Source organism: Rattus norvegicus, chromosome 10, assembly GCF_036323735.1.
Source record: "Rattus norvegicus strain BN/NHsdMcwi chromosome 10, GRCr8, whole genome shotgun sequence".
In the NCBI taxonomy this organism is placed as follows: Eukaryota; Metazoa; Chordata; class Mammalia; order Rodentia; family Muridae; genus Rattus; species Rattus norvegicus.
The window spans coordinates 2847285-2873404 of NC_086028.1; the positions used below are offsets into that span (position 1 = coordinate 2847285).

At 39.6% G+C, this 26120-nt stretch overlaps 1 protein-coding gene and 1 pseudogene across 10 annotated transcripts in view; one reads left to right on the forward strand and one right to left on the reverse strand.

The window, feature by feature from the left end:
- A630010A05Rikl (RIKEN cDNA A630010A05 gene like) overlaps window positions 1-26120 on the forward strand; it is a 161859-nt gene that overhangs the window by 119369 nt on the left and 16370 nt on the right. For 7 of the 10 annotated variants that reach the window (XM_039087599.2, XM_039087593.2, XM_063270059.1 and 4 more), the window contains 3 exons: window positions 1037-1150; window positions 18967-19392; window positions 21674-21922. In XM_039087599.2, coding sequence (XP_038943527.1) covers window positions 1037-1150; window positions 18967-19392; window positions 21674-21922 — 789 coding nt within the window. Of the gene's footprint in view, window positions 1-1036; window positions 1151-2640; window positions 2745-18966; window positions 19393-21673; window positions 21923-26120 lie in introns of those variants that run through there. The other 3 variants (XM_063270057.1, XM_008767464.4, XM_063270061.1) reach the window with 3 other exon arrangements.
- Window positions 2616-4383, reverse strand: Ctps1-ps1 (CTP synthase 1, pseudogene 1; annotated as a pseudogene).

Below are 26120 nucleotides of genomic sequence, written 5' to 3' on the forward strand. Positions count from 1 at the left end.
CCAGTCTTAGATTCATTGATTCTTTCTATTGTTTTGTTTCTAGTTCATTAATCTCTGAGAAAGTGAATTTTTTTTTTGATGTTATCTTATAGCCTTTCTTTGGTTGTGTGCCTGGTGTCAGATCTTAGCCTGTCTTAGTAGGGCCAATATGAAAGCTGTGGACTGGAGCTAGACCAGGAAAAGCTGGTGCATGAGCTTCTAGACTGGACCGATACCAGGCAAAGCCAATGTGAACCATGGTCTGGAGCTATGCCTATGGGTGTAGATATGGCAGAGATGAGAGTAAAGGAGGGTACTCATCAGCTAACATCAGACAATGAGGGTCTAAAGTATATCCTTGGGTGTTGAGATGGCTACATGAGGGTAGGATGTAACTATTTTTACTTCTTAATGATAAATCATTAATTTTGAGTAGCTAAGTATATATAAGGACATGTAACTATGAAAATATTATTAGTTCTATTTTTTTGTTATTATCTGGTGGTTAGTAAGTGCACAGAAATCATTTGAAGACATGTGCCCCAAAACAAACAATCAATCAAACAAACAAACCCTGAGAGTACTACAAGCAAATATATATTATACCTTTCTTATATGTAGAGAATAGCTTAAAACTAAAAAAAATAAAAGTCAATGTGACAGGGAATATAAAACTGTCCATTTCCAGCCTCGATCTGAGGACTCAAATGAAGAAAAACGGGCCCATCTAGTTGCAACACAATACTCATTTCTTTTTTTTTTAATTTAGAGAATACTTTATTAGTTTTTGTAATCAAACCCACGTAGATAAGACCTTACATATTTAATACAGTGTGTTACCCCTGTACAAATGGAAAAAACTTAAGTTCAACATTTCTAGACCAATATGGCTGTTAATTTCTGTACAGTGCCAACTCAACACAGTAAACGGGGATACTTTTTTCCAAAGTTGACAGCACAGCTAAAGTTTCAAAAAATTCAAATTATATATCTGTATATATATATTTATATTTATATAAAAAGACCAATAATAGCACAATACTCATTTCTTAACCAGTACCTGAAGGAAAGATTAAAGGAGAGGATGAAAGAGGGTACTGAAAACTCTGAATCTGATACTTCTGATGAAGAACCGTTTCCCAGTACCTCTGCAGGAAGAACACATTCGATGGTAAGTAGTTTTCCCTAATTTGAAAGTGGTCTGTTTCATGAAGTATGAACGTAGAAGGTCTCTCCGAGGTACTGCAGAGGGATTTTGAACAAAAGAGCCCAGCCTTGAGCATGCCCTTGCACTTCTGTTCTCTTTGTCACAGGAACACTCTTGTTAGTCGTCATCCAAGATTTATATGCAAATAATTTATACTATGAGGATAACAAATCTTAAATCTGCCGTGGTTTAAACACTAACAGGAATTCCAGCACTGACACACAAAATAAATGACGATAATACTAGTGAGGGAATGGAGAATTGTTATAATTGAAATGATATTTGATGTAATAAGCCAAAACATAAGTAATTGAAAATTTGATGTTAGATATATGCTTAAGCCTTGTGATCTCACGTGCAGTGGCTTCAAAGCAACAAGTCAGTAACTGAGAGAAGACGCCATATTTCTGTATTAAAGAGGTAAGGCTGGGGACCGTTGAATTCTTGGTTTTTGTTTTGTTTTGTTTTAACATTCTACCCTGAATTACTTTAAATGTTTGAGAAATTTCTCTAGATTTACGTGTCTTTTTAGGTCATTGAGAATCTCATACAACGTTTTTTGATCACATTCATCACACATTCCCTCAAAGATTACATTCCTCTTTCCTACTAATCAAATTTGTATCCTCAGTTTGGCTTCTAAATTTCTTAGAGTCAGATTTGTTTTGCCACTGGAACATGAGTCCCTTACACCCTTAAGAAAACTAACCGTCCTTCTCACAGCAACTACTGCCCTTAGCTCCACAGCAGGGGTGACACTTCAGGGTCACCTCTCTTTTTCAAACTGGGTTGTTTTTCTTCTGTGACTTGGACTCACACAGGTCTTACAGAAGCTATCACAACTGCTGTGAAGCTCATATATTCAACTGCCCTGTTTCTTTCAGAAAACATTGCTTCTTTGTAGTCATCCATCACTTTTGGCGCTTATATTCTTTTTTTCTTTTTTTCAAGTTGGTCACTGAGTTTTATTTAGCACCAGGCATCTCCCTGACTTCATTCCAAGTAACATCTTCTTTCCTCCAAGGTTACTAATTATACTGAGTCTTTTTTTTTCCCTGTAGCTCTTAATTCAGAGAGATAGAAAAGAGATTTGTGGATTTTAGGTAGTTCTTGAATATAGAGCACTATTTTCCTGTGTTCAACAATTTTACCTTTCTTTAAAAACACAGAACCAAGTCTTAATGAGTGACATTTTTGGAGTAATTTAGAGCTTCCCACATAAAGTTAAGCGTTCCAGACAATGTGTGGGTGTTGTTGCCATGTCTATGTAATAAGGCGGTGAGTGAAGCAGTGCACTGTTGCCAAACAGCACGATGTCACCAGTTCTCCACATGACCCTCCTTTAGTCCTCAAGTGTTTCCTCATCAATGCTTCACTTGTCTTAAACTGTGAGGTAGTTATGTAGGGAAGAGCCACTCTCTCAGTGCTTTGTGGCACTCCCAGATCAGTCCTGACTTATTGATGGAAACTTCAGTTCAGTGATTTCAGAGTCAGGGGAGCTGCTCCTACTTCTGTCACTGTAAGTGTCCTTGGGTGAGAGCCAGCAACCTTTCTGAAGGTAATGTGGGAGCCGCTCCACAGAGGCCAGGAGGGCAAAGTAGGGTAGGGAGGGCTTGATAGGCCTGGACAGGAACTCGGGGTGATACTGCACTCCAACAAAAAACAGATGGTCCTCCAGCTCCACGATCTCCATCCTCTCACCTTCAACATCCTGGCCAACAAACTTCAAGCCTTGCTCTTCCAAGCACCTTTTCAGGACTGGATTCACTTCAAATTGGTGGCGGTACCTTTCTTCCAAGTAGTCTGTGTCTCCATGGAGTTTCCTCATGACTGAGTTCTTGGTCCGGAACAGGGTTCTCCTCGTGCCTAGCCTCTTGGTTCCACCCATTTGCCCAGGGTTATGTTCTGATATGTCTATGACCACAGGATGACTAGTCTTAGGGTCAAACTCTGTAGAATTGGCATCTTGCCATCCCAGCACATTTCTTGAAAGTTCTACCACTGCTAGTTGCATTCCTAAGCACACACCCAAAAAAAGGCTTCTTCTGTTTCCGAGCCCAGGCAATTGCTTGAATTTTTCCTTCTGTTCCCCGAACACCAAATCCTCCTGGAACCAGCACTCCATGAGCACTGCAGAGCTTCTGCCAGGCCTCATGGTAGCGCACAGGCTCTTCCTGCAGGGTGCTCGGCTCCAGGTCTGTGGAATCGATGTACTTGATCGCCAACTTGTGGTTAATCGCCAATGCAGAGTGCTCTAGAGCTTTTGACAGAGGCACATGAGTCTGAGAATTTGGTGTATTTGCCCACAAGAGCGATAGAGCAGCTCTCCAGCAAGCGATCATATCTGTCTGCCAGCTCCTTCCACTTTATCAGCATCTTCCGTGACTGTCTCTCAACAGGAAGGTCAAGTCTCCAAAGAAGGTAGTCCACAACCCCTTGCTCTTCTAAAAGCAAGGGTACCCGGCTCTTTCACAGATGTGTCAAGAGGATTTGAGCATCTGCACACCACTAAGTCTGGAGACAGACCGAGTCCTCTAAGTTCCCGAACACTGTTCTGGGTGGGTTTTGTCTTCTGTTCCCCTGCTGAACTTGGCTGAGGAACCAGACTGACATGGATATTACAAAAGTTCTCCCTCTTGACCTTGACCTGGAACTGGCGAAAGGCCTCAATGAAGGGCGTGCCACCAAGCTCAATAACACACACTTGAGGTTCTAAGCCATCTTCGTCTTCGTATTAACGCCTGTCTCATCACCCACTCTTGGATTGCATCTGTCATGTGAGGGACAACCTGAACAGTTTTCCCTAAGTAATCTCCTTTGCGCTCCTTGTTAATGACGTACTGGTGTATCTTCCCTGTGGTCAGGTTATTGTCCTTGGTGAGGCGGATATCAAGGAACTGCTCATAGTTTTCCAAGTCAAGGTCAACTTCTCCACTATCATCCAGCACTAAGACTTCTCCATGTTCATAAGGAGTGAATGTTCCTGCATCAATGTTAATATAGGGGCCAATTTTAATTGCTGTTACATGTAAACTGCATGACTTGAGTATTGTGCCCACACTGCTGGCGATAACTCCTTTTCCAATTCCTGATATAACACCACCAGTAACTATTTTGTACTTCATTTTTCTTTTAACCTGGAGCGGGCTTCAGAGTCTCGTGTCAGCCACAGCAAGGCCAACGCGTGCGCCGTGACTCGCGGAGCCAGTGCTCAGCCAGGCCGCATGCGCCAGCCGTCGTTCTGAGCGGCGGGCTCTAGGCGGTGCGCTGGTGCTTATATTCTTTTGCCCACTCTTCTGCAATGATTCACGAGCCGTAAGAGAGGGTAGTGGGGTACGTGTTTCATTTAGGACATGTTGCAGAGACAAGTTGTATGTCTCTGCTAATCACCATCAGCTGCCAAATTAATCTTCTCTGATGAGTGTACATGTACACACACTAATTGTGGACTTACTGAATGAGATAGTTACGTCATTAGTTGTCAGTTTAGTGCTGACCTCTATGGCTATTCCAATTAAAACATGTATATCGGGGTTGGGGATTTGGCTCAGTGGCAGAGCGCTTGCCTAGGAAGCGCAAGGCCCTGGGTTCGGTCCCCAGCTCCGAAAAAAAAAAAAAAAAAAGAACCAAAACATGTATATCTAACAGGATATCTACGGATATTGTTCAGGGTGAGAAAATAAGAATCAGGTTTCATTCTTCTAAATGTATCTTCCCTGTTTAATCACTGCCATTTGTTGAAGATGCTGTCTTTGCAACAAGGTGTGATATGGGCCTCTTTGTCAAAACTCAGGTGGCTATATGCTTTTAGAATGTATGCGTATAATTCCTTCAGTCTCTGCTCCAAATTTTGTCTCCATAACTCCTCCTATGAATATTTTTGTTCCCCTTTTTGAGAAGGACTGAAGCACTCACTTTGGTTGTCCTCCTTCTTGAGCTTCAAGTGATCTGTGATTTGTATCTTGGGTAATTTGAGCTTTTGTGCTAATATCCACTAATCAGTGAGTGCATACCATGTGTTGGGTTTTTGCTGTTGTTGTTGTTGTTGTGACTGGGTTACCTCACTCAGGATGATATTTTCTAGTTCCATCCAATCCATTTGCCTATGGATTTCATGAAGCCATTGTTTTTGATAACTGAGTAGTACTCCATTGCATAGATATACCATATTTTCTGTATCCATTCCTCTGATGAAGGGCATCTGGGTTCTTTCCAGCTTCTGGCTCCTATAAATTGGGCTACTATGAACATAGTAGATGATGTGTCTGTTATATGATGGAGGATCATTTGGGTATATGTTCAGGAGTGGTATAGCTGGGTCTTCAGGTAGTACAATGTCCAATTTTCTGAGGAGCCTCCAGACTGATTTCCAGAATGGTTGTACCAGTTGCAATCACCAACAATGGAGGAGTGCTCCTCTTTCTCCACATCCTCGACACTATTTGCTTTCATCTAAGCTTTTGATCTTAGCCATTCTGACAGGTGTGAGGTAGAGTCTCAGGGTTATTTTGACTGTATTTCTCTGAAGACTAAGGATTTTGAACATTTCTTTAGATACTTCTCAGCTATTCCTCAGCTGAGAATTCTTTGTGTAGTTCTGTACCCCATTTTTAAGAGGGTTATTTGGTTCTCTGGAATCTACCTTGAGTTCTTTTTATATATTGGATGTTAGCCCTTTATGGTATGTAGGATTGGTAAAGATCTTTTCCCATTTTATTGGTTGCCATTTTATCTTAATGACAGTGTTCTTTGACTTACAGCAGCTTTGCAATTTATGAGGTCCCATTTGAGAATCCTTGATCTTAAGGAATAAGGCATTGGTGTTCTATTCAGAAAATCTCCCCCAGTGCCCATGTGTTCAAGACTCTTCCCCACTTTTTCTTCTATTAGTTTGAGTGTACCAGGTTTATGTGGAGGTTGTTGATGCACTTGGACTTGAGCTTTGTGCAGGCTGATAAGAATGATTTTCATTATTCTACATGATGACTACCAGTTGAACCAACATCATCTGTTGAAATAGCTATCTTTTTTCCCCCAGTGGGCGGTTTTAACACCTTTGTCAAAGGTCAAGTGAGCATAGATGTATGGATTCATTTCTTGATCTTCAATTCTATTCCACCAATCTTGTTGCCTGTCTCTGTACAAATACCATACAGTTTTTATCACTATTGTCCTCTAATACTGTTTGAAGCCAGGGATGGTGATTCCCCCAGAAGTTCTTTTATTGTTGAGGATATTTTTCATTCTCCCGGGTTTTTTTTTTTTTTGTTATTCCAGATGAATTTGCAAATTGCTCTTTTAGACTCTATGAAGAATTGAGTTGGAATTGTGATGGGGATTGCATTGAATCTCTGGATTGCTTTCAGCAAAATGGCCATTTTTATAATATTGATTCTCCCAATCCAGGAGCCTGAGAGATCTTCTTAAATATATTTTTTCAGAGACTTGAATTTCTTGTTAAACACATCTTTCACTTGATTGGTTAGAGACACACCGAGGTATTTTATATTAATTGTGAGTATAGTGAAGGGTGTAGTTTTTATAATTTCTTTCTCAGCCTATTTATCCTTTAAGTAGAGGAAGGCTACTGATTTGAGTTAATTTATATCCAGCCACTTTGCTGAAGTTGTTTATCAGGCTTAGCAGTTCTCTGGTAGAGCTTTTGGGGTCACTTAAGTATAGTATTAGATCATCTACAAATAGTAATATGTTGACTTCTTCCCTTTCGATTTGTATCCTTTTGATGTATTTTTGTTGTCTGATTGCTTTGACTAGGACTTTGAGTACTATATTGAAAAAGTAGGGAGATAATTGGGAAGCCTTGTCTAGTCAGAGATCTGTGTCACACGGTTAGCTCTGGATGCAGATAGAAACTGGCAGGATTCTGTCCCAGGCTGTTCCTGGGTTCCTGTGACCTGAGAACTCCATTTGGCTCCCTTGGAGCAGAAGTGGCGGTCTTTCTTCTGCTCTCATATGTGTAAGAACTCCTGGAGACTGGCTTTAATCTCTGGGCACAGGCAGAGATCGGAAGGACCCTGTCCCTGACTGCTCCTTGGTTCCAGTGTCCAGAGGACTCTAGGCAGGTTCCTTTTGGTCCAGAAATGTAGCAGAAGTGGTGGCCTACCCTGAGCTCTCAGGATTGTGCAACTACTGAGAGTCCAGTTTTCTCCCCCAGTAGATGTGGTTACAGAGAGCTGTGGGATCACATCTGCTCCAGGCACAGGTGTCAATGTGTCTCATGTATATATATCTTCTGTAAATCATGTGCATTTTACAGTTAAGGCTATCTTTTTCTCATATATGAAGTCAATTTTGCCTTACAAGTATTCTGGGTATCTCAGATTCCATGGACCAACCTGAAGACAATGTCCTTTACTGTTCCCTGATACTTTTCTGGCTAGTATTCTGTGTTATCATTTTTTCCCATCAGTGTAGGTGTACGTGGTATGCTGAAACACTGAATGTGGAAGTCATAGGCTTTTACCTAATTTAATGCTAGTCTAGTGACATGTGTAGCTGATCATAGATATGCATAAATTTACCTGTCAATTACCATTTTCTGCTTTCTCTGTGTCAAAACCTTTGTCTTGTAAAGTTAGTCATCCTAAAAACTTAAGCGCTCCAAATAAAGGGCACTCAGAATAACGCAATCATCAAATTAATCTTCCATCTTTTCCTCAGCAAGAAATGCCCCCAAACCAAAAAGTAAGGACTAACTGTGACACAGAATACACATCTACACAATCAGAACATCTTTCTGCAAAAGTGAGTGAGGAAGGGGATTGGGCCCAGCTGAGTGCACTCCAGTATGCACATCTTAACAAGCTGCTCAGGCAGGATTTAAAGAAGAAAATTAGTAAAATGTCTGAAAACTCTGAAAGTAATGTCTGTTTTAGTAAAGCACCAATTCCTGACAAGCCCAAACAAAGAAAACTCTTGAAGGTAATTCTTTTCCCTGTGATCTGAAAAATTGCATATTTGAATGTGAAGGAAAAGTTATCATCCTCTGTGCGTGTCTCTGCAGTATGGTAAATATTTTCCAAACAACAGAAAAATCCAAATCATGAAAAAAAACTTTCATTTCTTTTATGCTCCCACTTCTAGGAATACATTAGCCAGTCATCATCTAAGGTTTAAGCAAAAACAATAGATTCTAGGGGCTCTGAAGATTCCAAACTGAAAAGCAAACACCAGAGGAAAAATTCATACAAATGTGCTGAAAGTAAATAATAGTAAAAATAAAGGCCATGAATCATTCTAGTTGATATGAAAAGACCAAACATGGTGGCTCTGCAAGTGATAATAGAACAAACAATATTCTAAGGAAGTGGGGATTAGTTGGTAGACACATAGCAAATTCTAGTAAATCTAATGCATCCAGGGTCATGTGACTGAAATGAAAACCGTACCACAGTTTTTCCACTCTAGATTTACCTAATCAAATAGTTGAATACTCTGGCTTGTTTCTCCTTTGCATTTTTAAATTAAATATTCCAGAATTTATATCAGTTTGAATCATAGAAGTATAAATTTATTGAATTTTACAGATACATACATTCTTAGGTCCTTATACATCTCTACAAATAAGTTCACCTTTTACTATGTGTGCATTAGCTCAGTTGTGCTTTCTAAGTTTTCTGTGTAGAGGGAAGTCCTGAAGTTAAAATCCTGTTCCTCAGTTGGTTTTTAATTTGTCAATAAAGAAAGCTGGAGGGGGTGGGTTGCTGGGTGGAGGGTACAGGTGAGATTTCTGGATCCCAGGAAGAAAAGGGAGACTCAAGGAAAGACAAAGGCTTTTTCTGCCATGCTTCAGAGGAAAAAGGACAGCAATCATGCCAGGCCTCAGGGGCCTGTGGCCTCCACTACAGGCAGGTGGCCAAAATTTGGAAGGGTCTTAGTGGAACAAGCCACGAAGTGTAGGGTAGGAGAGACGGAGATAATAAAATTGGAGGGGGACATATTTCCAGGCAGGAGATATTTGTTCCTAGCAATTGTGCCTAGCAAGTTAAGGTAATAAGGCTGTGTGTGTGTGTGTGTGTGTGTGTGTGTGTGTGTGTGTGTGTGTGTGTGTTTCTTTTACTCACATATTCAAGAGTCTCAGGAGTGGCCTGGTAGTGAGCCTTCCTACCTCCCCCCAAGCAAAGACAGGTGGAAAGAGAAGCCAGGTCAGGACTAGCAGTGGCCAGTCCTGGAGATAAGGATGGTGGAACAAAAGGAAGCTGGGACGGGCAAGAGTGCGGGCTACATGGTCCCACATAAAAGCAAGAGTTATTAAAACTGCTCGAAACATTTCTGAGTGCTTCAGATTTCATGTAACAAACTGAAGACATTGGCTTTTATCCTTTACTGAATTTTGCCTGCCCATTATTCTGCTCTATCTTCTGTTTTCTCCAACCAAGTAAATAACATCATGGCCTTGAAGAGAAACTTTAGTTGTGAAGATGTCTTCATCAGATTGCTTGTAGGCAAGAGCGTGGGGATATTTTCTGGCTTAATGATTGGTGTTGGGGGAGGGTAGTTGAATATAGACAGTACTGCCCATGGGTGGACAGTCCTGGGTTGTATATGAAAACAGGTTGAGAAAGACACAAGGAGCAAACCAGTAAGCAGCTAAGAATCCATGGCTTCTGCCTGAGTTCCTACTTTGAACTCCTGCTTGACCTACCTCAATAGATTCTGATCTGAGATATAGAAGCCAAGTAATTTTGTTCCTCTCCATGTTACTTTCTTTCATGCATCTTTACCACAGCATCAGGAAGCAAACCGAGACATCCTCTCAGCCACTAGTCCAACCTCACCTCATCTTCCACTTCCTTAGAGAAAACTGGATATTAAAACAAGAACACATTTCACACTCATATATTTGTTTTGTACATACTATTTCAAAATGACGTGTCTAAAACAGAAATGTGTCCCAGAGATGACACGCATAGTTGCTTACATAAACTGAATTAGCCACCAAAATTTCAAAGATTTCAACAATATGGATTTTCAGTTACCTACAAGGAGCTGAATCCAACGTGTTTTGAGTGTGTATACAAGTTTCCTTTTACATATGAGGCACATATGTGCATCTGTTTGCTAAAGATCCAATTTGTGCTGTTTTAATTAAAAGTTTTTGAAATAATAATACAATTACATCATTATTTCCCCTTTCTTCTCCCCACAATTCCTCCCATAGACCCTTAGCTTTCAAATCCATGGCCTCTTTTTCTTTAGTTGCTAAATACATACATACATACACACATGCATACACATACATACATACATACATACATATTCCTAAGGACATAAATACAACATGCTCAATCATTATAATTTTACATATACATATATGATGTCAGGGGTGGCCACTTGTATTTGATAAATTCATTCAGAGAGGCTCTTCCCTGGGGAAGACGATTTATTCCCCTCTTGGCATTTGCTCATAGTTCTTCATATAGAGTTGAGGCCCAATGCTTTCCCTTTCCACATTAGTTGGTGTCATATTTGTTTAGGTCGTGTTTAGGCATTCATGTTGATAAAACTCAATGGATGTAGCTACTCTGATCTCTCAACTCACAGCAAATGTCATCTACTCAACACTTTGTCATACACTGTGATGAAGATTTTAGTGTTTTTAAGGTGCTTTATATGAGTTTATATAAGAAGGTTTGAATTACATGTTCATTCTGGAATATAGGATTGCATACCTGGTGCTAGAATTTGTTAATTTAAGAACTTTCGATTACAAGACAGTGGTGGTGGTTCAGCATTTGAATTCTTTCCTAGCATAAAACAGTGGCTTAAATCCAATACTTGTACTTCATTTATACTATATATACTATATATAATCATATATCCATAAAGCATATAGTGGTTGTATTTGGACAAGTTATGCATGACTCTCAAACATATTATATCCATCTCTTTATTTTCATTCCTGAAATGTGTACATGACTTGAACAGTTTTTCATTCTATATGCAGTTCATACCAATTATACCTGAATTTTCCTTCGTAAACCATTGTATCTTTATTTCTGACTAAATTTTGACAAATAATTATCTAGAAATATTTTATAAGGCATAATATGTTTACACATAAACTGTAACACTTATTTTCAAAGGGATGGAGAGATAACTCTGAATTGAAAACCCTTACTACTATTTCAAAAGAACCTGGGTTTAATTCTCAGCATCCCCATAGTAACATACAGGCACCTGTAATTCAAATTCCAAGGGTTATGATGGCTGATTCATGCCTCCAAGGGCTCCAGCACATGCATGAAGACACCTAGGTGTATATTTACATAAACAAACTCTTAGAATCTAGAAAAATTCTGCTAAACCTTATCTGTAGACTGTCTATAATTGAGGTAAATTTAATTCAGAATAATTTGCACTCTCTCACCTATATAATGTCCCCTAATGCTATATGTGTGGTAAGTTTAAGCCTCCTGATTGTTACTGACATTATGAAAAATGTGTCTGTGATAACCAGCATGTGAGGGTAGGCTAAAAGAGTTCATTCCCTGGGACTAAAATTTGTAGTCTCTTTCCAGTCACATTCATGGCAAGTTTAAAGAGTTAGTTTTTTCTTAGTTTCTTTCTTTCTCTCTTTCTTTTTTTCTTTCTTTCTTTCTTTTTTCATCTTTATTAACTTGAATATTTCGTATTTACATTTTGATTGTTATTCCCCTTCCCGGTTTCCTGGCCAACATCCCCCTAACCCCTCTCCCTCCCCTTCTCTATGGGTGTTCCCCTCCCCAGCCCCCCCATTACCGCCCTCTCCCCAACAATCACGTTCACTGGGGGTTCAGTCTTGGCAGGACCCAGGGCTTCCCTTCCACTGGTGCTCTTACTAGGCTATTCATTGCTACCTATGAGGTCAGAGTCCAGGGTCAGTCCATGTATAATCTTTGAGTAGTGGCTTAGTCCCCGGAAGCTCTGGTTGCTTGGCATTGTTGTTCATATGGGGTCTTGAGCCCCTTCAGGCTCTTTCAGTCCTTTCTAAGATTCCTTCAATGGGGGTCCTGTTCTCAGTTCAGTGGTTTAATGATGGCATTCGCCTATGTATTTGCTGTATTCTGGCTGTGTCTCTCAGGAGAGATCTACATCCCTGTTAGCCTGCACTTCTTTGCTTCATCCATCTTACCTAGTTTGGTGGCTGTATATGTATGGGCCACATGTTTCTAATTGTCATTAGTGCCAGTGTTAGAGATAAAATCAACACCGACATACTTAGCATGGTGAAGATATATATATATATATATATATATATATATGAATTTCATAGTTTTAACATAACAAAGCAATTCTCAAACACAAAGTTTTTATACCCCCTCACATCTAAAAAAGTGTAATCCAGACTCTACATGCAAATATTCAAGAAATATGTACACAGTTACCTAAAACACACACATTCATATATAAATGTCTATATATGTACATACATATATGTGTATGTGTGCATACATCTATACATATACATGTGCATATATACATAGTCATACATAAAAAGAAATAAAATTTGGCAACAAAAAAAGAGAAGAAAAGCACACAAACATAACCTCACATCCAAATATGAATATAACAGGAAGCAATAATCACTATTCCTTAATATCTCTCAACATCAACGGCCTCAACTCCCCAATAAAAAGACATAGATTAACAAACTGGATATGCAACAAGGACCCTGCATTCTGCTGCCTACAGGAAACACAGCTCAGAGACAAAGACAGACACTACCTCAGAGTGAAAGGCTGGAAAACAACTTTCCAAGCAAATGGTCAGAAGAAGCAAGCTGGAGTAGCCATTCTAATATCAAATAAAATCAATTTTCAACTAAAATTCATCAAAAAAGATAAGGAAGGACACTTCATATTCATCAAAGGAAAAATCCACCAAGATGAACTCTCAATCCTAAATATCTATGCCCCAAATTCAAGGGCACCTTCATACGTAAAAGAAACCTTACTAAAGCTCAAAACACACATTGCACCTCGCACAATAATAGTAGGAGACTTCAACACCCCACTGTCATCAATGGACAGATCATGGAAACAGAAATTAAACAGAGACGTAGACAGACTAAGAGAAGTCATGAGCCCAATGGACTTAACAGATATTTATAGAACATTCTATCCTAAAGCAAAAGGATATACATTCTTCTCAGCTCCTCATGGTACTTTCTCCAAAATTGACCATATAATTGGTCAAAAAACGGGCCTCAACAGGTACAGAAAGATAGAAATAATCCCATGCGTGCTATCGGACCACCACAGCCTAAAACTGGTCTTCAATAACAATAAGGGAAGAATGCCCACATATACGTGGAAATTGAACAATGCTCTACTCAATGATAACCTGGTCAAGGAAGAAATAAAGAAAGAAATTAAAGACTTTTTAGAATTTAATGAAAATGAAGGTACAACATACCCAAACTTATGGGACACAATGAAAGCTGTGCTAAGAGGAAAACTCATAGCGCTGAGTGCCTGCAGAAAGAAACAGGAAAGAGCATATGTCAGCAGCTTGACAGCACACCTAAAAGCTCTAGAGCAAAAAGAAGCAAATACACCAAGGAGGAGTAGGAGGCAGGAAATAATCAAACTCAGAGCTGAAATCAACCAAGTAGAAACAAAAAGGACCATAGAAAGAATCAACAGAACCAAAAGTTGGTTCTTTGAGAAAATCAACAAGATAGATAAACCCTTAGTCAGACTAACGAGAGGACACAGAGAGTGTATCCAAATTAACAAAATCAGAAATGAAAAGGGAGACATAACTACAGAATCAGAAGAAATTAAAAAAATCATCAGATCTTACTATAAAAGCCTATATTCGACAAAACTTGAAAATCTGCAGGAAATGGACAATTTCCTAGACAGATACCAGGTACCGAAGTTAAATCAGGAACAGATAAACCAGTTAAACAACCCCATAACTCCTAAGGAAATAGAAGCAGTCATTAAAGGTCTCCCAACCAAAAAGAGCCCAGGTCCAGACGGGTTTAGTGCAGAATTCTATCAGACCTTCATAGAAGACCTCACACCAATATTATCCAAACTATTCCACAAAATTGAAACAGATGGAGCACTACCGAATTCCTTCTATGAAGCCAAAATTACTCTTATACCTAAACCACACAAAGACACAACAAAGAAAGAGAACTTCAGACCAATTTCCCTTATGAATATCGACGCAAAAATACTCAATAAAATTCTGGCAAACCGAATCCAAGAGCAGATCAAAACAATCATCCACCATGATCAAGTAGATTTCATCCCAGGCATGCAGGGATGGTTTAATATACGGAAAACCATCAACGTGATCCATTATATAAACAAACTGAAAGAACAAAACCACATGATCATTTCATTAGATGCTGAGAAAGCATTTGACAAAATTCAACACCGCTTCATTATAAAAGTCCTGGAAAGAATAGGAATTCAAGGCCCATACCTAAACATAGTAAAAGCCATATAGAGCAAACCAGTTGCTGACATTAAACTAAATGGAGAGAAACTTGAAGCAATCCCACTAAAATCAGGGACTAGACAAGGCTGCCCACTCTCTCCCTATTTTCTCAATATAGTTCTTGAAGTTCTAGCCAGAGCAATCAGACAACAAAAGGAGGTCAAGGGGATACAGATCGGAAAAGAAGAAGTCAAAATATCACTATTTGCAGATGATATGATAGTATATTTAAGTGATCCCAAAAGTTCCACCAGAGAATTACTAAAGCTGATAAACAACTTCAGCAAAGTGGCTGGGTATAAAATTAACTCAAATAAATCAGTAGCCTTCCTCTACACAAAAGAGAAACAAGCCGAGAAAGAAATTAGGGAAACGTCACCCTTCATAATAGACCCAAATAATATAAAGTACCTCGGTGTGACTTTAACCAAGCAAGTAAAAGATTTGTACAATAAGAACTTCAAGACCCTGAAGAAAGAAATTGAAGAAGTCCTCAGAAGATGGAAAGATCTCCCAAGCACATGGATTGGCAGGATTAATATAGTAAAAATGGCCATTCTACCAAAAGCGATCTACAGATTCAATGCAATCCCCATCAAAATACCAATCCAATTCTTCAAAGAGTTAGACAGAACAATTTGCAAATTCATCTGGAATAACAAAAAACCCAGGATAGCTAAAACTATCCTCAACAATAAAAGGACTTCAGGGGGAATCACTATCCCTGAACTCAAGCAGTATTACAGAGCAATAGTGATAAAAACTGCATGGTATTGGTACAGAGACAGACAGATAGACCAATGGAACAGAATTGAAGACCCAGAAATGAACCCACACACCTATGGGCACTTGATTTTTGACAAAGGAGCCAAAACCATCAAATGGAAAAAAGATAGCATTTTTAGCAAATGGTGCTGGTTCAACTGGAGGTCAACATGTAGAAGAATGCAGATCGATCCATGCTTATCACCATGTACAAAGCTTAAGTCCAAGTGGATCAAGGACCTCCACATCAAACCAGACACACTCAAACTAATAGAAGACAAACTAGGGCAGCATCTGGAACACATGGGCACTGGAAAAAATTTCCTGAACAAAACACCAATGGCTTATGCTCTAAGATCAAGAATCGACAAATGGGATCTCATAAAACTGCAAAGCTTCTGTAAGGCAAAGGACACTGTGGTTAGGACAAAACGACAACCAACAGATTGGGAAAAGATCTTTACCAATCCTACAACAGATAGAGGCCTTATATCCAAAATATACACAGAACTCAAGAAGTTAGACCGCAGGGAGACAAATAACCCTATTAAAAATGGGGTTCAGAGCTAAACAAAGAATTCACAGCTGAGGAATGCCGAATGGCCGAGAAACACCTAAAGAAATGTTCAACATCTTTAGTCATAAGGGAAATGCAAATCAAAACAACCCTGAGATTTCACCTCACACCTGTGAGAATGGCTAAGATCAAAAACTCAGGTGACAGCAGATGCTGGCGAAGATGCGGAGAAAGAGGAACACTCCTCCATTGTTGGTGGGATTGCAGACTGGTACAACCATTCTGGAAATCTGTCTGGAGATTCCTCAGAAAATTGGACATTGAACTGCCTGAGGATCCAGCTATACCTCTCTTGGGCATATACCCAAAAGATGTCCCAACATATAAAAAAGACACGTGCTCCACTATGTTCATCACAGCCTTATTTATAATAGCCAGAAGCTGGAAACAACCCAGATGCCCTTCAACAGAGGAATGGATACAGAAAATGTGGTACATCTACACAATGGAATATTACTCAGCTATCAAAAACAATGACTTTATGAAATTCGTATGCAAATGGTTGGAACTGGAAAATATCATCCTGAGTGAGGTAACCCAATCACAGAAAAACTCACATGGTATGCACTCATTGATAAGTGGCTATTAGCCCAAATGCTTGAATTACCCTAGATGCCTAGAACAAATGAAACTCAAGACGGATGATCAAAATGTCAATGCTTCACTCCTTCTTTAAAAGGGGAACAAGAATACCCTTGGCAGGGAATAGAGAGACAAAGACTAAAATAGAGGCAGAAGGAACACCCATTCAGAGCCTGCCCCATATGTGGCCCATACATATACAGCCATCCAATTAGACAAGATGGATGAAGCAAAGAAGTGCAGGCCGACAGGAGCCGGATGTAGATCTCTCCCGAGAGACACAGCCAGAATACAACAAACACAGAGGCGTTTGCCAGCAGCAAACCACTGAATTGAGAATAGGACCCCCGTTGAAGGAATCAGAGAAAGAACTGGAAGAGCTTGAAGGGGCTCGAGACCCCTTATGAACAACAATGCCAAGCAACCAGAGCTTCCAGGGACTAAGCCACTACCTAAAGACTATACATGGACTGACCCTGGACTCTGACCTCATAGGTAGCAATGAATATCCTAGTAAGAGCACCAGTGGAAGGGGAAGCCCTGGGTCCTGCTAAGACTGAACCCCCAGTGAACTAGATTGTTGGGGGGAGGGCGGCAAGCGGGGGAGGATGGGGAGGGGAACACACATAAAGAAGGGGAGGGGGGAGGGGGATGTTTGCCCGGAAACCAGGAAAGGGAATAACACTCAAAATGTATATAAGAAATACTCAAGTTAATAAAAAAAAAAAAGAAAAGAAAAGAAAAAAAGAGTAAAAAAATGAAAAAAAAAAGAAATAAAATGGATTTATTAAAACAGGCAACAATGATGCTCATTAGACACTTCAAGTTAGCAATCGTTAACAATACGAAGCCCATTGTCAAGAAGGGGTTAGCTCAGATTTGTTGACTTGTGAGATCCCATAAACTTTCAAATGTTACAGGTTATTTCCATCGAATAAATCTATTTTCATCACTAAAATAGAAATTCGCTATGCTTTTTTAATGGGTTTGCTGATTTGGCTTATAAATCACTTGCAAAATTCAAAGTTTACTAATGTCCAGAAAATATTTGTATGTAGAGTCTGGATTACAATATTTTAGATGTGAGGGGGTCTAAAAATCTTTGTGCTTGAGAATTTTTTTGTTATGTTAAAGTTATTCAATTCATTACTTTTGGTAATTTTTTAATCTTATAATCTTTATTATAAATCATCCAATATTGAGACCTTCTGTTATTTTAATTATGTTTTAGAAGCCCTTTAAAATAATGTTGATAATAAAATTTATAACTGGAAGAATGTTTCCAACGGTTTCATCAAAGCATTCACTTTCTCTAAGCAGCAACATCAAAATAAAAGTGGTTTTTGGTGAAGTCGCTTTCATTAGTGCCAATGGCCTTTGTTTGGTGGTGTTCAAACCACAAGTGCCCAAGATCTACTGTCCACTGGGACAGTGGTTCTTCACACACACCTTGAAACATGCCTTGCAATCGACTGTTTCAAGTCTTTTATGATTGAAGAGTAATATCTTCTTTACTCTCAAGCTATCTTATCATTTTTTGATGAAAATTTTAAGTCATTCCCTTCAAGTGAAAGTATGTCCTTAGTATTTTTTATGGCTTTTAAATGAGCGAAAACAAGAACGCTTACAGAAGTTCTTATTGAAACATGAGGCTGAAAGCCCAAATTTCAATTTAAAAGTAAATCACACTGCCAGTCTGAAGTCCCAGATGACCTTAAAAATATATTCAAAGTGAAAAATATCATTTTAGTGTTGCAGGGTTGATTTTTAAGACCTAGTTTTCAGTCTTGTCAGACTCTAATGGTTCAACCTACTGCAACAGTAGATTCACATAAAAGATTTATTTTTCAGACTAGTGTTTGGTTTATTGACTTTTTAAAATTTTTATTTTTCTTGGATATTTTATGCATTTACATTTCAAATGTTACCCCTTCTCCCTTCTACCCCTGCTCCCCCTGCTTCTATGAAGATGCTCCCACTCCCACCCACCTGCTCCCACCTCAACACCCTGGCATTCCCCTGCACTGGGGGAATGAGCCTTCACAGGACCACAGGATTTTCTTCCTATTGATGCTGGACAATGACATCCTCTATTTTTGGTAAATTTAACACACCACAAGATTTGTTTACTTCAAGCAGGGCTGAGAAAGCTTGCTGATTCATCATTTGTCTCCTACTCTTGGTGTAGATAATCATTTTCAGTTGCTGATGATAGCCCAGTGATTTGTGAGTAACCTAAGAAATGAAGAATTTTTGAAATGTACTTTCGACTTTCCCTTTCTGTTCCCTATAACCTGTAAGGACAAAATCATTTTGAAAACAAGTGTCGCAAAACAGTGACAACGACAAATCTGAGAATGAAGCCAAGCGAATTAATTTCCCTTCTTCTTCTTATCAGAAAATGACAGAGAAAAAGAAGGAACATGAAGGGAAAGATGCATACATGCATTCAAGACATTCTTCAGTCAAGAGGAATGAATACATAAAGGAGCAAGCTGACTGGCGCCATGAGCAACTGAAGGGACTCCTCAAGAATGACATAAAGGAAATACTGATGGAGCAATTGGCCACAGAGCAGGCAAGGATGAGGAAACTCCTTAGAGAGGATGTGAGGAAAACTAGTGAGCTACTCAGGAATGAATTAAGGCAAATGTGTGTTGAACAGGTGGCTCTTTTGCAAGCACACGTGACGGAGACACAGCAGGAGCAGGACCTCTTCAGAAGGGACTTAAAGGAGGTGGTTCACGAACAGAGTAAAAAGTCTATTATTTGTCCTAAAGAAAAGCCACTACCTGGTCCCTTTAAAGGAACTGCAGACTTACAGGTAGGTGGTCCTCAGTGGAATGGTCTGTGTTTGCTCAGCAGGGGAAAGATGCATTTGTGCACCTGAGCCTACAGTGCTGCAGAGAGTTCCCCTCCAGGCACCCAACCTTAATCATGTCCCAGCACCTCATGTTCTCATTTCCAAGAATACGCTGAGCAATTTTCAGTGTCCATGAAATATGACAATAACAGATTAGGAAGTGAGCATGATGTTAACCCAAATGCACACATTTCTCATCAAGGATGTAAAATAAGGAATAATAACAAACCAGACAGTAGATATAGCTGTCAGGAAAGAAGAGACTTGTTAGACATGGAAGTGGTAAGTGTACAAACAAACATAGAATTAGAAGTATGCAGTAAGTGCATGCTAAAGTCTAAGAAAATGAGACATCATTTTACATATTTCAAAAAAAAATCATATGACTAAAATACAACCATACTCTATAGCAACAAATGCAGACAGATTATAGAGTTGCATGAAATAATTCTAAGTTATATCTTCCCTCTTGCTTATGTTAAATGTTTCTGACTTCTGTGTATATTTGCATTTTTTGCATTTTACATTACAGGTTTAGTATAGACACTTACAAATGTTTATCTTCTTTTTCTTTTCAAAGTGTATGGTAGGTTTTTCCACTGATTATTTGCTTAACATCCCAATCGCAGTTTCTTCTCCTTCCTCTCCTCTCAGTCCCTTTCTCACATCTCCCTTCCCTCAGTCTTGCACTTTTTTTGTCCTCAGAGAAGGAGAGCCCTTCTGTTAATATCAAGCAGGTTGGTATATCAAGTCACAGTAGGCTGAGGGACATCTATTGAGGCTAGACAAGGCAGCCCAGTTAGGAGAAATTGAATCGTCACCAATGTTTAGAAAGAGAGTCTGACTTTCCAGAATATGACCTTTGAAGTTAGAGTCACTCTATTTACTGGTTGTATTGTCACAAGTGGACAGTAGACAGTACTAGAACTTGATGTAGCACAAATCGTCCTGTGCTACATGGTCACAGCATGCAGTTTGAAATAAAATTCTGTGTTTGTTGTGCCTACGGCTTGATTCCTCGTGAAAGGGACATGAATTTGTTGATCTCTTCTCCCTCACCTTTTAAAAAAAGCTTTACACTGATGCTGAAATATTTTTTCAGAACAGACTTGATCTTTCTTACACTTTTTGTTTCTATTGTTTGTTAATTTGTCTGTCTCTGAATAATAGGCATACATGGCTTTATTCATCATTACCCCAAAGTTTTCTTTTTTACAAACTGCTTCTTCACTCTCTCAGATGCAGCTGAATTCATACAGTCATGTGTCTCTAGCTGTTTGACACACTAAATAGAACTCCATTCTACTGTTTGTGACTTCAAACCAGTCTAATATGTGCTATTTAAGATGAAATATGACTCCCCCAACAGCACTTTATAAAGTGTTGTAAACATGGAAAAATTAAAAAATAGTTAAGCTAAGTTTTTAACTGAAGAAAAATCTTACATGATACTTTAAAAAATCATTTTCTTCTGTTTATATATGTAATTAAAAGTCTGGGGGGGTTGGCGGGGGGGACTTCCGTGTGGAGATGGGTGGGGGCAGGGAGGAGGTATGGCATGTGGAACAGTTGGAGGGTGGACTGGGAGGGGAATGAAATGTGGAGTGTAAAAAAAACAAGATTAAATAAAAAGAAGGAAAAAGAATCCTGAGATCAGAACACTTAATGGTAAATTAAACAACTCTACCCCATGCTGGATTTTAAAAAAAAAAAAAAGGTAATTAAATTGTGCTATGTGCTAACAGTATAAAGTAAAAACATATTATCGTATTGATGTTTATCAAGAAAAAGTCATTAATTTGAGACACCATTATCATTAATTTGAGAAAGAGAATTATAGTTTAATAAACACTCCTAAGGGGCAATATTACAAGTTCTCTGATGAGAGAGGTAGGTGAGGTCAAATCTTTGGATGTGAGAATTGTTTATTCATGTTAAATCTCATCTAATTCATGTTTTTTGATATGTCACACATCATAACATTGGTTTACTACAACACTGACACAATTAAGGCCACAGGTTAATGATTTTTAGTTCATTCTAGAATAGGTTAAGTCATGTGACTTAAGACCACCTGAGTGTATTTTAAAAAGTTTAAGTGTTAAAAATTAAATACTTATAACTTTTTCTGGGTCTATACCCTGTGACTTTTAAAAACAGTAATTTAAAAAACAATCACCTCAAGAAAAAGAACTTCTGCTGGGAAACCAAGCAAATTAACCCTCCATCTTTTCTCCTGCAGAGAACATCTCTACAACAAAAAGTAAAGAAAAAATATGGAGACGACCATGACGGTTTCCCTTCACATTCAGAAGAGTCCTTGATGCAAACTGATGAGGGCAGGCAGAGTGATTCCCATTGTATGCCTCTAAACAAATTCATCAAAGAAGAATTAAAAGAAGCATTTTGTGAAATATTTGAAAGAAATAAATACGACACCTCTTTGAAGAAAGAGCTACCTCATGTCTCTAAAGAAAGAAAACAGCTAAGGGTAAATTCCTCTCATTTTAAATGCAATACATTTCATGTGTTCTGGGAGATGCATCTGTGAGCCCTTGTCTGCAGTGCTGCAGAGCTTCTAGACAACAGGACTACAGCCTTGCATTTGCCATGCACTTTGCCATTCCCAAGACTGTTTCAGGAATTTCCAACCTCAATAAACCCATATAAAACCCCTACAATCCAGTTATTATAATTATAAGTTATATGCCTAGATTCAGCAGATCTCAAACCCAGTTGCACCTTTCTCTTCCACTGCCTAATCACATGCTCTAGCCTTTATTGTCCAGTCAAAATGGGGAGAAGGGTCATAGGAGATCACCTGAGTACATGCTTTTTGGGGCAAACCCCTGTGGAGGAAACAGAATTAACATCAGAATACAAATAGCATCCGGATAACCCACTACATAGAACCCTCACATTCTTCTTCTCAAGTTTAAATGAAAAATATTGGGCTATAAAAATATGACAAATGTGCCTTTAAGATAGATGAAAATATTTTTATATAAAGATAGTATAGAAAAATAATGATAAAGCCATTACAGGATTTGCAGTTCAATGAAAAGAACAAATATGCTTGCTATGCAAATATCACCATAAGTCAAATATAAAATGACCTGGAAATTGAATATTAGATATGTGCCTAAGTCTAGTACACCAAAAGGACTGTGGCTCACATAATTCAAATATAGAAATCATGATATTGTTTTCAGCTGTGCCTTTTCTCTTAATTTAATTTTTAATTTAATTTTTTTACTTATTCACTCTACAGCTCACTCATTGCCCCCCTCCTAGATCACCCACTCCCACAATCTTTCCCCCTTCCGCATCCCCTTCTCTTCTGGACAGTGCCCCCCTAGGTATCCCTGCTCCCAGCCTGACACTTCAAATCTCCAGGAAAGGTGCCTCCACTTCCACTGAGGTCAGAAAAGGCAGCCCAGCTAGAAGAACATAATCACACATGCAGGCAACCGCTTTGGAATAGCCCCTGTTCCTGTTTTTTGGGACCCACATAAAGATCGAGCTGCACTTCTGCTACATATGACTTGTGAGGCCTAGTTTCAGCCTGTGTATAGTCTTTGTTTGGTGATTCATACTCTGAGAGCTTCAAGGGTCCAGGTTAGTTGACTCTGTTGGTCTTCTTGTGGAGTTTTATACCCTTTGGGGCCCACAATCCTTCCTCCTATTCTTCCATAAGAATCCCAAGCTCCATCCACTTTTTGGTTGTGGGTGTCTGTATCTGTCTGAGTCAGCTGCTGGGTGGAGCCTCTCAGAGGACAAATTGTTCCTGTCTGCAAGCGTAACAGAGTATCTTTAATAGTGCTATGGATTGGTGCTTGCCCATGGGATGGGTCTCAAGTTGGGCCAGTTATTGGTTGGCCATTAACTTCGTCTCTGCTCCCTCCCCCATGTCTGCATTCTCATAGACAGGATAAATTTTAGGTTGCAAGTTTTGTGGGTGGTAGATGTGACTATTTCATTGGGGTTCCTGTCTGGCTATAGGAGTTGGCCTCTTCAGGTTCCATACCCTAATGTCACTCCCAAAATGTCTTGGGTGCTTCCTTTGTACCAGGCAATGTCTTCTCCTGGAGATGCCTCTACGATTCGATCATCATGAGTTGTGATTTTAAATCAAAATCTTGCTTTTCTGGTGTCTTGGTATATTCAGGCTTGCTATGGTGTGGGAACTGGGTTCTGATGATGCCAAGTGGCCTTGGTTTCTGTTGCTTAGGTTCTTGCTCCGGCCTCTCTCCATCTGCTTCTATGTGGTGTTAGCTGGTCTTGGCGTCTCTGACAGTGGCTTGACCCTTCTGTAAGCCTGTGTGTCAGCACTGCTGGGGATCAGCTCTATCTCAGAGGTATCTGGGTACAGAGAGCTGCGGCACAGGGTCAGCTCAGGGTTCAGACAGAAACCGGAAGGATTCTGTCCCAGACTCCTCCTCAGTTTTGTGTTCTGAGATTTCCAGGAAGGTTCCTCTTGGGCCAGGAATATGAGTAAAAGTTGTGGTTTCACCTGTGCTCTGTGTTTGCACTTCTGTAAGGCTAGCTCTCTCCCAGCGGGATCTGGGTTCAGTTCGCTATGGTACAGGGTCAGCTCAGGGTGCAGACTGAAACTGGAAGGTTTCTGTTCCAGACTGATCCTTGATTCTTTTGTCCTGAGGGCTCCAGGTTGGTCCCTCAGAACAGAAGTGGTGGTCTCACCTTTGGTCTTAGCTGTGTCAGAACTCCTGGGAGATCAGTTTTCTCCAAGCTGGATTGGGTACAAAGAGCTGTGGCACAGTATCAGCTCCAGGCACAGGCAGAAACCGGAAGGATCATGTCCCACACTGCTCCTTGATTCCTGTGTCCAGAGGGCTTCCTAAGGGTTCCTCTTCAGCCAGGAATGTGTGCAGAAACGATGGTTATCACCTGTGTTTTGGATGTGTTAGCACTTCTGAGAGATCAGCTTTCCCCCAGCAGGATCTAGGTACCGAGAGCTGTGACACAGGGTCAACTCTGGGTGCAGACAGAAACTGGAAGCTCTCTTCTTTCATTACTGATTTTGTTTATTTGGATGCTATCTTTTAGTTAGTTTGGCAAAGATTTTGTCTATCTTGTCGGTTTTCTCAAAGAGCCAGTTTTTGGTTTTGTTGATTCTTATATTGGTTGTTTGTTTGTTTGTTTCTAACTGATTTCAGCCATGATTTTGGTTATTTCCTGACTTCTACTTCTCTTTTGTGTGCTTGCTTCTGTTTTTTTCCCTAGAGTTTTCAGGTGTGCTTTTAAATTGCTCATATGAGGACTTTCTAATTTCTTTATGGACTCACTGATTGCTTTGAACTTTCCTCTTAGTACCTCTTTCTATGCAACACATAAACATGGGTATGTTGTGTCATAATTTTCATTGAATTCTAGAAAGTGTTTAATTTCTTTCTTTCTTCTTCCCTGACCCAGAGATCAGAGAAGTGTTCAATTTTCAAAAGTGTGTAGGCTTTCCATTGGTTTTGTTTTTGTTGAAGTCCAAGTTTAATCTATGGTGGTCTGATAAGACACAAGGCCTTATTTCAATTTTCTTGTATCTATTGAGTTGTACTGCATATAGTAGAGGATTTTTAGAGTTTGCCAGACTCTTCTTGCTTTTAGAGTCTCTGTTGAGAATTTTGGCGTAATTTTTATAGATCTGCCTTTGTATGTGACCTGGCTGTTTTCCCTTTGTGCTTTGAATATTCTCTTTGTTCTGTAGATTTTGTGTTTTGATTATTATGTGCCAGGTGGATTTTATTTTCTGGGCAAGTCTCACTGGTGTTCTATAAGCCACATTTACATTTACAAGTCTCACTGGTGTTCTATAAGCCACATTTACATTTACAGGTATCTCTTTCTTTAGGTTGGCAATGCTTTCTTCTATGATTTTGCTGAGATTATTTTCTGGGCCTTGGGCCTGGGACTCTCCGCCTTCTATTGCTATTATTCTTAGGTTAGGTCTTTTCATGGTACCCCAGGTTTCCTGGATGTTGTGTCGGGAACTTTTTGGTTTTAATATTTTCTTTTACCAGCATATCAATTCTTTCTATTTTATCTTCTATGCCTGAGATTCTCTCTTCCGTCTCCTATATTCTGTTGGTGATGCTTGCATTAATTGTTTCTGTTCTCTTCCCTAGGCTTTCCATTTTTAGGAATTCCTCAGTTTGCATTTTCTTGCCTCTATTGCTTCTATTTCTACTTTCAGGTCTTGCATGGTTTTATTCATGTTCTTCACCTACTTAATTGTATTTTCCTGTATTCTTGGGTTGTGTGGTTCTGTTCCTGTAGTTCTGTATGGTTCAGGAGTCTCAGTTATGATGAAAGTGAGCAGAGAGGTGTCAGGAGAATGGATGTCCCCTGTGATTTCAGGCTGCTCAGAGCAGCTTAGCTTGGTCCAGAGACCTCAAAGAGCAGGGAATATAGGTGGTATGTGAGACACTTCCCTGTATAGTTCAGGAGTCTGATGGAGGTGGAAGAGAGGTAGCAGGAGAATGGAGGTAACTTTGGGACGTCAGTCTGCTTAGGGTAGGTTTGCGTGGCCCAGAGGGCTCGGCCAGCAAGAGAGATGGGTGGAGTAAGGAAGCTTGCCTGTATTACTCAGGAGTCTGATGCAGGTTTAGGAGATGCAGCAGGAGAATTGAGGTCCCCGTGGGATGTCAGGCTGCTCAGGGCAGCTTTTCTTGGCC